The sequence below is a fragment of the Festucalex cinctus genome, chromosome 3 (assembly GCF_051991245.1).
Source record: "Festucalex cinctus isolate MCC-2025b chromosome 3, RoL_Fcin_1.0, whole genome shotgun sequence".
In the NCBI taxonomy this organism is placed as follows: Eukaryota; Metazoa; Chordata; class Actinopteri; order Syngnathiformes; family Syngnathidae; genus Festucalex; species Festucalex cinctus.
This window is the reverse complement of record NC_135413.1, coordinates 4740622-4753318: the sequence shown is the minus strand read 5'-3', so window position 1 is coordinate 4753318 and position 12697 is coordinate 4740622. Positions and strand designations below refer to the sequence as shown.

The following is a 12697-nucleotide window of genomic DNA, read 5'->3' as shown; positions in this document are numbered from 1 at the left end:
GGGGTGCTGGCGCCTATCTCAGCTGGCTCTGGGCAGTAGGCGGGGGACACCCTGGACTGGTTGCCAGCCAATCGCAGGGCACACGGAGACGAACGACCATCCACACTCACAAGCACACCTGGGGACAATTCGGAGCGCCCAATTAACCTGCCATGCGTGTCTTTGGAATGTGGGAGGAGACCGGAGTACCCGGAGAAGACCCACGCAGCCATGGGGAGAACATGCAAACTCCACCCAGGAAGGCCGGAGCCTGGACTTGAACCGGAGTCCTCAGAACTGGGAGGCGGACGTGCTTACCACTCGTCCACAGTGCCGCCCTCATTCAAATCAATTGATTGTCATTTTAATAAGTACTGGTCAGGTATGTCCTCCGGGTCGGGGATGAGATCCTGCCCCAAGTGAAGGAGTTCAAGTATCTTGGGGTCTTGTTCACAAGTGAGGGCAGGATGGAGCGGGAGATCGACAGGCGGATCGGTGCAGCGTCTGCAGTGATGCGGACTCTGTATCGGTCCGTCGTGGTGAAGAAAGAGCTGAGCCGGAAGGCGAAGCTCTCCATTTACCGGTCGATCTTCGTTCCAACCATCACCTATCTTGTTCTTTCGGTCACGACCCACAGCTCGTGACCGAAAGAACAAGATCCCGGATACAAGCGGCCGAAATGAGTTTCCTCCGCAGGGTGTCCGGGCTCTCCCTTAGAGATAGGGTGAGAAACTCGGTCATCCGGGAGGGACTCGGAGTCGAGCCGCTGCTCCTCCGCGTTGAGAGGAGCCAGCTGGGGTGGCTCGAGCATCTGGTTCGGATGCCTCCTGGACGTCTCCCTGGGGAGGTGTTCTAGGCATGTCCCACTGGCGGGAGGCCCCGGGGACGACCCAGGACACGCTGGAGAGACTATGTCTCTCGGCCTGCCTGGGAACACCTTGGCATCCTGCCGGCGGAGCTGGTTGAAGTGGCTGGGGAGAAGGAGGTCTGGGTTTCTCTCTTAAAGCTGCTGCCCCCGCGACCCGACCTCGGATAAGCGGTAGTAAATGGATGGATGGATGGTCAGGTATGGGTGTGATTGGTCTGGCTTGAGAGCAGAACCTTCATGATTGTACAGGTTTATGCCAACATTGGCATATTTGCTGTATGAAACTGCGGTAAAAATAGAATGAAAAAAGTAAAGCAAAAGAGAAAACCTGGTGACAGTGGTAGTTTAATTAAGTAGTTCTCTTTGACAATATGGCGTGTGTGTGGGGATGTGTGTGTGTGGCATACATTGTAAATGCATTTAAACTATAAGTGCATTCAAAGGCCGATGATGCAGACTGAGCAATGCGGTGGAACTCCACTCAACACTTGCACAGCATGTGGCGTTTGGCCACATGATTTCCCGAGTGGCTGCATCTCGGCCACTGGTTTTGCAATGATAAAAAATTAAAATCGCAGTTGTACCATGTGGCGCTGTTGGAAATGAGAGCCAACCACGATGCAAAGAAGTTATCACACAGGCAAAAAATCAATTTCCGGGTTCTAAAAAAGTGACACGCAGACGCCCACCATGTCCCGCCGAGTGATAGAAATACATGACAATCAGGGCCTGACTGGGAGTCTTTTTCAGCCTTGTAGTTTCAGGGCTCAGACCGGCCCACTTTAGTTCACAATTTAACAAACATACATAATTTTATAGATTGTGTATCAATGTAGATAGATGAGCATTCCCTCCGATATTCATGTTCCATTTGATCAAAAATGTAATTTTCAATTGAATGCTCTTATAAGACCACGGCCCTTGCTTATTTGAACAAGTATGTGAACATAAAATGAGCCCCCCCAAAAAAGGACAAAAAGTAACTAATTGTCAGGTCTCCTGACTCTGCCCCTTGAGCGTGTTTGTGTCCCTCAGCAGGATTGGAGCGGCGAGTGGAGCTGGGACCAGGTGCAAGCAATCATCTCCATCAGTGCTGTGTATTTAAGCTGGTTCCCAACTCGACCTCGTCGACAGATCAACACACTCCGTAAAGAGTTCGTGCTTCTAGCTATCTAGTTATTTGTATAGTGCCTATTGCATTTTGACTTACCTGATCTCTGCTTCCCCCAGTTGTTGTACCCTGCCGCTTGCCTGCCTAGACTCCCTCCGCTTCTGGCCTTGCTCGTCAATCAGCAACTCGTTCCTTGGACTGCTACCTTCAACAACGCCTTCTGTTTAATAAATCCTCATCACCCCATTCACCTATTGTCTCTCTCTCTGCATTTGGGTCCTCCACTACCCGAATCGTGACACTAATAGCCAAATGTACATTAAATAACATAAGAAATTTTACACTTCACAAGACACACTTAGCAAATGAAGTTAAACCAGCAAGCTTAAGGCAGCAAACACTGTACTTCTGTTAGCACTCTTATTTTGAAATGTGTTCTCGCCACTTCTGGTTCACACTACTGACCTGACTGATGCTAACTTGAAGAAAGCAATGGTAATAGTTAGAGCCTTTCCCATCGGGCTTTGTTGCTGTTACTAGTAACACTTGTGATTGTTTCGCCTTTAATGTGTTATTCTGGTAGAGACAAGGTTTAATATAGTTATATTGTTGTTTCCATTCGTGGATTAAAGTTTTGCTACTATTGATATTACATTATTCTGACTTGGTGACACCCTTAGTAATAAAGAGAGGAAGTCAGTGCTACAAATAATGGCCTGTAAGGGTGATTAGGTTACAGTTACTGTAATGAGACAATGAGACAGTCAACGTACTGATACTGTGGCTACTCTTTATTTATGGACTGATTATGTGTGGGCTGCTGCTTGCGTGATTTTGAAACAATGTGTCGGCTCATGTCTGCCGATTCGCGGCCTGAAATATAGGACGGCCCACCGGAAATTGTCACGCCCCTCCAGATGGCCCAGTCCGGGCGTGATTACAATACACAAATTGTGTTATACAAATAATACTTTATCAGATTTACAATTGCCATATATGCACCGAGAGAAAGCTTGTGGCAAAATGTGAGCCGTGTTTACACTCAAATGAATACTGAACGAGTCCCACCTTTGACTACCATGTCGCCATTCTCCACCACGTTCTGTAGCAAACTGAGTCTTCCTTGACTGACCCTACATATACTTTTATGGATTCAAAAAAGTGATAGGGTACAACATATTGCATGAGCTTATTAGTTAACACTGTAAATGCCCGTTTTCCCCCCCAGAATTAATTTTAATTTAACTGTATGCCATTTTTTTTGGGTGATATTTCTGGTTATGTACAGTGATTCCCAGTGTCTGCGCCGTTATTCCCAAACTTCCTCTATCGTGTTTCATATACAATGATAAATTAAATCTCAAAACGTCTGTATGAGTAATTCAAAGGAATACTTACTTTTCTGTCATTTGACCCTGTACTCTCTTCATCAATATCTCCCTATAGACAGAAAGATACATTTATTGTATCATAAACACACACTTGAGACTTGTAGTGCAGTACTTTGCAAGACTGGACAAAACAGCAAAACACTTGCAAATGTCAGTGGCCAGAAACCTGGTGACCCCACCAATTTGAAAAAATTTAGTCATCCCTGAAATGAAATTGGTGATTTGCAGAAAATTATGAAACCCTCGACTAATACGTACTAACTTACTAAATCAGTTATTTTACGAAATACAAGACAATATTCTCAAACTTTCTGAGGATGCTTAAGAATTGTAAAAACCTTTGCATCGCTGGAAACTTGATGTACGGATAAGTGATAATAAATGGATGGATGGATGGATGGATGGATGGAAACTTGATATAGGCTATGTCAGTTTTCATCGAATATGAATTAGGTACATGCTTGGACCTACTGTCGGTCTGACGTTGTGTTCTTTTACTTTGTGACGTCTACTCACATCGTGGAGAGGGTAAGCAGCTGTATAGACACCACTACCGAGGAGACTGGTGATACCTGCCCAAGAAAAAAATGTTGATAGTATTAATAATACTGGTAAAACAACTCTTTGAATAACCCTTGATTTTCTTTCCTATTTATCAAACAATGGGGCTGATTTACATAATACGCGGCATTGCTCTGAAATGCTATTATGCAGAAACACATGATCTTTCAGGAGTGTGATCAGATTCTGGGCAAAATTTCTCTATTAGGGCATGATATTCCATATTAAAAAATAATTAAAAAATAAATAAATAAAATAACACCTTTTAACTACTGTACATGATAGGGGTGTGAATTGCCTAGTACCTGACGATTCGATTCGTATCACGATTCACAGGTCACGATTCGATTCGATACCGATTAATCCCGATACGAATTTATAAGTCGATTGTTGCGATTTTTTTTCATTCAAATTTAGAAAATACTAATCCGTAAGCTTGTAGAGTGTAAGATTTATATGAAAATGTATTATTTATTTATCTGAAATTTCAGTCTTATAGAGGTTGTAATCTGTTCCATGTTTGAACAGCATTAAAATAAAATATTAAGGCTTAATGTTCCGTTCATATAACATTCTTCCATGCTCAAGGTGTGAATCCTAACCCGAAGTCAGACGTTTTGTTGAATATTTTTCCATTAAAAATGGAAGTTTAAAAATCGATTCACACACACAAAAAAAAAAAAAAAAAAAAAAAGGCAATGATGATAAGACGTTGAATCGGTAAGACTACCGAATGAACAATTCTGAGCTCTTAAAAAAAAAAAAAAAAAAAAAAAAAAAATCGATTTTTTTTTTATTGAATCGATTCGAGAATCGCGCGATGTAGTATCGCGATATATCGCCGAATAGATTTTTTTTAACACCCCTAGTACATGAAAATACAAGTTAATGTTTGTAATACCAGCAAAGGAGCGAAAGTCAGCCTGTATTTTAGTGTATGTATCAGGAGCATGAAGGCCTTATAAGTTTGGATTGAATTAGATGACATGACACAACGCGACAATGACAATTTAAATACTGGATTGTTGGAATTAAAGTAGTATTAGCAGGCTGGCTTTTAGTTTTTCTTCTGAGTAGTTGCTTTTTTAAAAGTGTCACACTTACCCATGCTGTACTTGGCCTTGCATTTAGTCCTTTTTAGTATTTCATAAACCTAAAAGAAAAGCATTATGATGAATGCATTGCTACAGAAACATTTACGAAATGTGCAGTTTAAGCCATTTTTTGTGTTTAGTTTCAGTTGCCACCGCTTTTGCTACAGTCGCCAAGTTAAACAAGTTTTGATTAAACCTGTTTGTGTGAACTAGTTTTGTGGTCCTAACCAGCTCAACTAAAAACTTTTCAACCAATATCCTTGTATCACTGTCAATAATAGTAGTATTTCTATACATTCTAATTACTTGGCTTGTGTTCAGGAAATCTTAAATGCCACTAAGACTTGTTTTTTAAACCAAATACATTTACGTTAATAATGTTCTGAATTCATTGGTGGATCAGGCCTAATGGGGTGAGAAACCAGGATTTTTAAAATGTTGCCCAAAATAAGTATTTTAGCGGTACCAATTCTGACAAATCCTTTATTATCTAAATTATACTGCATCTCAAACGATAAGTTGGCCATTTAACCCCTTTCATTATGCCACATACTTTCATTCAAGTAATTGAATCTTGGAGCACAACATACAGTATACAGTATTTGAAAATGTGTGGAAGCAACATACAAGCGTTGACCATTTCAAAGAAGAAAAGCCAAGCAAAGTGGGCTAACATATTACTGTATGATTTAAAAAACAAACAAACAAACAAACAAAATAATAATAATAATTTAAAAAACACACATTGATGCTTGGAAGTTTTCTGCATTTGCGACTGTGAATAATTAATGACAAACCCCAGTTGACTTACAATTGAGCTCCTGGTTTTACTGTCAAAAAAAGAATCCTTGTCTGAAAGGTCAAACCTGGTGACACACAGAAACACAAAAAAACGCAGTAGGCTATAAATTTTTCACCACAAAAGGACACACACTAGTGCCAACCACTCAACATGGAAACCCTTGCTAAAAGTCACTACAAGCTAAATACGATGAGAATTGAGTACATTTTAATTATTACTTGTGAATTTTCAGAAAGAAAGTGTCATAACCCCTTGACTACCAGGGAAAAAAATATTATCCAATCATGTTTATTTTGATATTCCCCAATCTTTGTGAAGTAACTGGAATACTGCAAAAGAATTATTATTTTTTTTTTTAAACAAGCAAAAAAAACAAAACAGTTTTTATTTTTAAGCTCAAATACAGTTAAAATAATTCAAACAAATACTTTAATGTGTTCTTAAGAGTCTTATAGAAGAACACATGCTAACACCATTTAAAGCCTAAATTTGTTCAATAAAAAGTGTTATACACTTACTTTTCCTCTTCCCTAAAAAGTGCTTGCACTGAAGGAAGCCATTTTTTTTTATGACGCAATCAAAGGTAGCAAAGCCCCACCCCTACACATTTGGTATCATTGGAAAGCTCTGAATGTCCGCTATAGAGTTAATTCAACCATATGCACTGGGTGGGAGATATTCAGGTTTAAATATGTCCACTACAGAGGACAAATTTGAATTGCTGGTAGTCATGAGGATAGAGGACTGGAAATGTTGGAAACACTAAGCCCACCAGCATTTTATTACACTAATAACCAAATTATTGGCATTCACTTGAATCACTTCAGCCATTTCTAAACCTGTGAAAAAGTACAAGCTTGAAATTGATCATCCTGACATACATGCTTTGTGTTTGGATGAAGCAGTCATTGACCTCATCAGAGTCTTAACAATATGCCTAAAATGACTTGCTAGGTTAATCTTATTGTGGCAATGTGCAGGTGCTTGTCATGTATTTTATGTGGACGAATCTGAAAGACTCCACCCACTACCCGTTCGCTGTTGACAAACAGGTGTGCAGGGGCAGCTCTGTTCATGAACTCTAAAATGTGGTCAGTATCAGATTGCTCACTTAACAGTAAACACCACTTTTCTGGGCGTACGACCTCATTCACCCCGTTATTAGTCCCACCAACATCGTCAGCAAACTTCTAGACTATAAAAAAAAAAAAAAAAAAAAAGTTTCCACCGTGGGGGACGGGTATTCTGCTCTGGCATTCCTTTGCTCAATCACAAGGACAACACAAAGTTTGACAAGCACATACTCACTAAACTGTGGACAATTTAGTGTCGACTTATTTATGGTACAACGCACTCTTCTTTGAGGAATCTTAAGAAGTCAGCGTAATTCATTTCTGTTCCATTGGACTAGTGGTCTAGTTTTGGAAATGCATAGTGTCACAGTTTGGTTTGGAAGCAATTGGACCGAAAACCAAACATTATTTAGCAAAACCTACAGTACTACACACACAAAACAAAGAATACAACACAACAATAGTCAGGTCAAGATTGGCCAAAGAGTCTGCATGTTCTCCCCGTGCCTGCGTGGGTCTTCTCCGGGTCCTCCGGTCTCCTCCCACATTCCAAAGACATGCATGGCAGGTTAATTGGGCGCTCCGAATTGTCCCTAGGTGTGCTTGTGAGTCTGGATGGTTGTTCGTCTCTGTGTGCCCTGCGATTGGCTGGCAACCAGTCCAGGGTGTACTGCCCAAAACCAGCTGAGATAGGCTCCAGCACCCCCCGCGACCCTTGTGAGGAATAAGCGGTCAAGAAATGGATGGATGGAAGAGCAATTCATCTAATCAAAATTTCATTGTCCATGTTCTTTCTACATATACATAAGATGATTTTTTTTGTGTCTGCAAAAATGTGTACTTACAGGTGTTGCTTTTCCCGGGAAAAAGTGTGTGACAGGTGTTTGATGTTTTTCGGCTGGGGCTCCTCAACATGAGGATGAAGAGGCTCAAGAACTTTACTGACAAGTAGATTAAGCTTCTCTATAACACCACTTGATTTCTTGACTTCATATACCTACAAATAAGAATCCATTAGTAAATCCACGTGCACGCACGCACGCACACACAAAACAAAATTAATACCTGTTCATAGCAAGGCTCTAGTTTACAAACACTAATGCAAAAAACAAAACAACCTACAAATAATGATGTCATTAATAAAATAAAAAACTAATTGAAGCTACATTTTACATAAATAAAAATATTTAACACTAAATATAATTCTAGCAAAAACGTAATTTATGCAAGACCACTATCTGTAGCCTATAAATGAATCAAAACTTGAATGAAATGTGTCAATAATCCTTACCCTTTTGGTGGGCATCTTTAGTTTCATGAACTCTGCTTCTCGACAGAGAACGCTCCATGGGGCATGAATTTTCACAAAGCCCACACCGAGAATCTTCGACTATGGTGAACAAGACAGACAATAATGTTATTTCACCAGTGGACCATCAGTAAAAGCATACAAATAAGTGTGCAATATTATTTTTTAGGATAAATATTCCATGGTCCTGGCTTTGGAGAGAACTGACCCCTCTCTTCTTTGTATGTGTGGGGAAGGTGGAGAATGACCATGTGGATCCTAATAATAATGCGTATGAGTTTGCCTCGAGTACATCCCTTGACATTTTGGATAGCTGTGCAAAGGCAGAGGTTCATACTTGGGAATGGAAATGGAGGCTTCAGCGACCGCTCATCCAGCAAGTAGCGCTGATTCGGGTTCTATAAAAACTAGATGTTTTACAGCGCAGAATCCAACGTCCGCATGGGACGGCCATCTTGTCACAGGCAGGCAGTCTGGTCTGTTGTATTGACTATCAGTGAAGTTGAGTGATCTGAACAAACGCAAACTGTTATCTTGCTTCAAACTTGACGGATTTACACGCGGTTTGCTATCTCACAAATGTCAGTTGTTAAAGGTAGTAATAATTCTGGATGGCTAGTTGAGTATGCTGCTTAGGGAAAGAGTGGGGTAATTTGTGCCCAGGGGCAAGTAGTTCCACCCCTGTTATTAAGAAAACCACAGAAGAAGTTGTTCATGTGAGCACATCTTTTTGCTCATCCAGTAAAAAAAAAAAAAAAAAAGGCTTGAAAGGTAAGCACATACAAAAAAAATAAAATAAAAATAAAAACAAAAACATTTGTTTGCCCTCCAAAGTAAATTTTCTATGATTAAGGTTTTTTTGATGGCTGTGTTTGAACAATTATAGACAACTTTGAAAACAGTTCACACATGTTTTAGTGCTTTAGTAAGCTACATTATGAGTCTATATGGTTAGCATGATGCTGGCTCAAAGCAGCTGGGGAATGCATTTTTTTCAAAATGGTGGGCTTGGGGTAATTTGTGCCAAAGGACCTGGGGTTACTTGTGCCAATGGGACAACTTCCCCAAAATAATGATTATTTACTCTATATTACTCTATTGTATTTTATTGTTGTTGTAAACTGTATTCTTATATTTGACCACTAAAAGTATGTGACATTCTTATTATTATTTTTTTTTTATTAGCAAAATTTCATCATGCCACCAGATACAAATGGAAGCTAGACAGTTTTTTTTTTTTTTTTTTTTTTTTTTTTTATAGCTCAAAGCTCTTTATTGAAGATCCTAAATCAGGGACAGCAAACTGCGGTCCTCAAGGGCAGGAGTCGCAGGAATCTCACCATCCCTGTCCAAAATAATTGCTCCCAGGAATGCACAACATTCTAAACAATGTGAACATATTTTAGTTGGAGGCATTCATGTAATCCCCTTGCATAAAAGACACTTTTAGTAACAATTGGCACTACTTATCCCACTCTCCCCTAAATTAAAGCAATAGGATTTTCAATTGAATTAAGCCCACAGCGATTCCGGGATAGAGCAGATTTTTTATTTTACATTACAATCTTTGTGGTGTTGGTTGTAGTTCCTCGCTAAAGTGCGTATTCTAAAATATTGCAAACAAAGCTAATGCATCAGTCCACTTCATTCAGCAGAGACACTGATCAACAAACTAGTGCTGCTGTGTCATCCATCACATCACCCGCCTCTTTGGTTTAGAGTCTAACTGTGACAAGCTAAAACTACAGATAAAAGCGAATGGAATTGCTACTTTTAAGAAAAACAAAACAATAAATCAGACCAAAAAAAAACCTTTACTTAAATTGCAAATCATTAATAATTTGTTTGCTTTGTTACATCTTGCCTTGTGATTTTATAAGAGATTGCTGTTAAAATGGTACTTCATTTTTATATAGCACTACACCACCTTACAAGGCGCTCAAAGCTCTTTACATTTGACTACTCATTCACCTACTGATGACGCAGTGGGGGTTCACTATCTTGCTCAAGGACACTTAGACATGGTCACAGTGGCATAGGATCGAACCCACAACCTCTGGGTTGGGAGATGACCACTCCTACCATTGATCCACCCAGACTTTTGCGCTTCATAAGGATGTAGTAATCCCCACTTTAAAAAAAATAGCTACGGACTTAATTGCAAGATATAGTTGGAAATGTTTATTTATTTATTTATTTATTGTGTATTTAGTAATGTGTTTTATTATTCCATCCATTCATTTTCTTGACCACTTATTCCTCACGAGGGTCGTGGAAGTTGTTGGAGCCTATCTCAGCTGGCTTTGGGCAGTAGACGGGGTACACCCTGAACTGGTTGCCAGCCAATAACTACGCTTATAAACAAAACTGCTCGATTTCGTTGATTTTTGGTGAACCGCCATTTAGAGTTATTTAAAAGAACATGTACAATAAAAACACATGGTAATGAATGAGAGAGGTGGAGCAAGGTGACTATGGCAAGATGGCTGACAGAGGAAAAACATCAGTTACATAATAATTTTGGAACTCTAAGTACAGACAGCCATTCACAATCACACACCTACGGACAAGTTAAGAGTCTTCATTCAAGATATCATGCATGCTTGTGGAATGTTGGAGTAAACCGGAAGACCCGGAGAAAACACACACAGGCATGGAGAGAACATACAAACTCCACACAGGAAGCCCAGAGCCCATATTTGAACCCACGACCTCTGAACTGTGAGGCAGATGTCCTCACCAGTAGGCCGTCAAGTACGTTCTACTTTCAGTTCACAGTTTAAAAATATAACAGAACATAGCCAGATGCCGCCCATTATTCTCTCGGGGCAACAGAAAGAGACACTAAGCAAACTGTAACCATTTATTTGGGACAAAAAACAAAATCAAGTCCTGCCAGCTAAGGAAGAAGTGAATGACTGTAAAGCTGAAATCATTTCAGTAATAAATTATGAAAGAAGCAGGAAACAGTTTTCTACTTAAATTATTCTACTGTTGATACAGTTTACAGGACCTCACACATTGAGGCATTTTATCCTCTGTCTTTGTCCGCTTTCTCTCCAGAGCCCCAGCACACTCATTAACAAACTGTGGAAATGTGTTTTCTCCAGTACTGTGGACGCACGAAAGAAATCATAACAACAGACCACCGCCAGATTATTCCAATATCACCTGTTTTGTGGGTGGTTAATGTGGGTTATAAATAAGATAAAGAAATTAAAAAAAAAAACAAACAAAAATGTAAAATGCTAGCCTGGCAAACAAAACCCACTTTCTTTCTGCCTTTTCTCGACAGGTCGTTTCTGGACAGGTCGATGTTGACCGTGACTCAGTCCAGTTTAAAATGAGAGGGATGGTATCACTTAACCTCTTCAGCTTTTTTTTAATTTTTTTTTATTTTTTTGGACAAATTCAATGCTGACGGCAATGAAAATACAAATGAGTTTACAAAACTGTTAATTGAGGTTTGGAAAAGATCTCTTGTTTTTTTTGTTTTTTTTTTTTTTTTTTTTTTTAGAGCTCAGAATTGTTCATTCGGTAGTCTTACCGATTCAACGTCTTATCATCATTGCTCTTTTTTTTTTTTTTTTGTGTATGTGTGCGTGCGTTTGCGTGCGTGCGTGCGCGTGCGTGCGTGCGTGTGCGTGCAAATACGTATAAATTTATACTCATTAATTCACCTAAAACCTTATAAAAATCCCATTACCCTTCACCTTAACCAGGTACTTCAGAGTCTTGCCAGAGTCGTGAGGTTCAAATGGTCAGGAGACCAGAGAAAAGGTCATAAAAAATAAAGAGAAAAGAAAGATAAATCAAAGTGAAATCCAGCACCGACCAAACACTTCCTGCCTTCCGCATGGTTACAAAATCAAAGTCTTACGCCAACCCCGGAAGCCTCTAAATTCCAACAAATTAACGAGATCTCAAGAGACCAGAGGAAAAACTAAAGAGAGGAAGGAGGGAAGGATCGATGAGGCAGAGTGAGATCCATAGAAGCCAGTACATCCAATCCATCAAAGTGAAATCCAGCACCAACCAAACCCCTCCTGCGTGGTTACAAAACCAGAGTCTTATGCCAACCCCAGAAACCTCAAACTTCCAATAAATTGAGATCTCAAGTGACCAGAGGAAAAACTAAAGAGAGGAAGGAGGGAAGGATAGATAAAGCAAAGTGAGATCCACAGACACCAGCACCCACTGATTCAAGGGGCTGTGGGAGGGAGAGGCAAATTCTGTTTGAGTTTCAGTAGATGCTGGTGCGATGGATCTGGCATGCATAAGGACCGCCACCAAAGAAAGAAGCCGTCAACCGCGGTCCAGCAAAGCGAGCACCGCCCCCCAGGAATCCCCAGGCCACGGCAGCACCAAGGCCACCCCCACGCCACCCGAGCGGACACCGGTCGGCGAGCCGACCCAGACGCCCGGAACACCCCCGCCCCAGCCCCGGCCCACACCCCCGAGCCCAAGGCCGCAGAACGAGGCCCGGCGGGTCCCCACAGCGCCCCACCG

General features: G+C 40.6%; 1 protein-coding gene across 1 annotated transcript in view; it reads right to left on the bottom strand.

Moving 5' to 3' along the window:
- The window catches only part of ano1b (anoctamin 1, calcium activated chloride channel b), a 97504-nt gene that overhangs the window by 20886 nt on the left and 63921 nt on the right, over positions 1 to 12697 (bottom strand). Inside the window, exons 3-8 of the mRNA XM_077515504.1 lie at positions 8171 to 8269; positions 7725 to 7876; positions 5816 to 5870; positions 5015 to 5063; positions 3866 to 3921; positions 3357 to 3398 (exon numbers count right to left, since the gene is read on the bottom strand). Of these exons, the coding sequence (XP_077371630.1) occupies positions 3357 to 3398; positions 3866 to 3921; positions 5015 to 5063; positions 5816 to 5870; positions 7725 to 7876; positions 8171 to 8269 (453 nt within the window). The remainder of the gene's footprint in view (positions 1 to 3356; positions 3399 to 3865; positions 3922 to 5014; positions 5064 to 5815; positions 5871 to 7724; positions 7877 to 8170; positions 8270 to 12697) is intronic.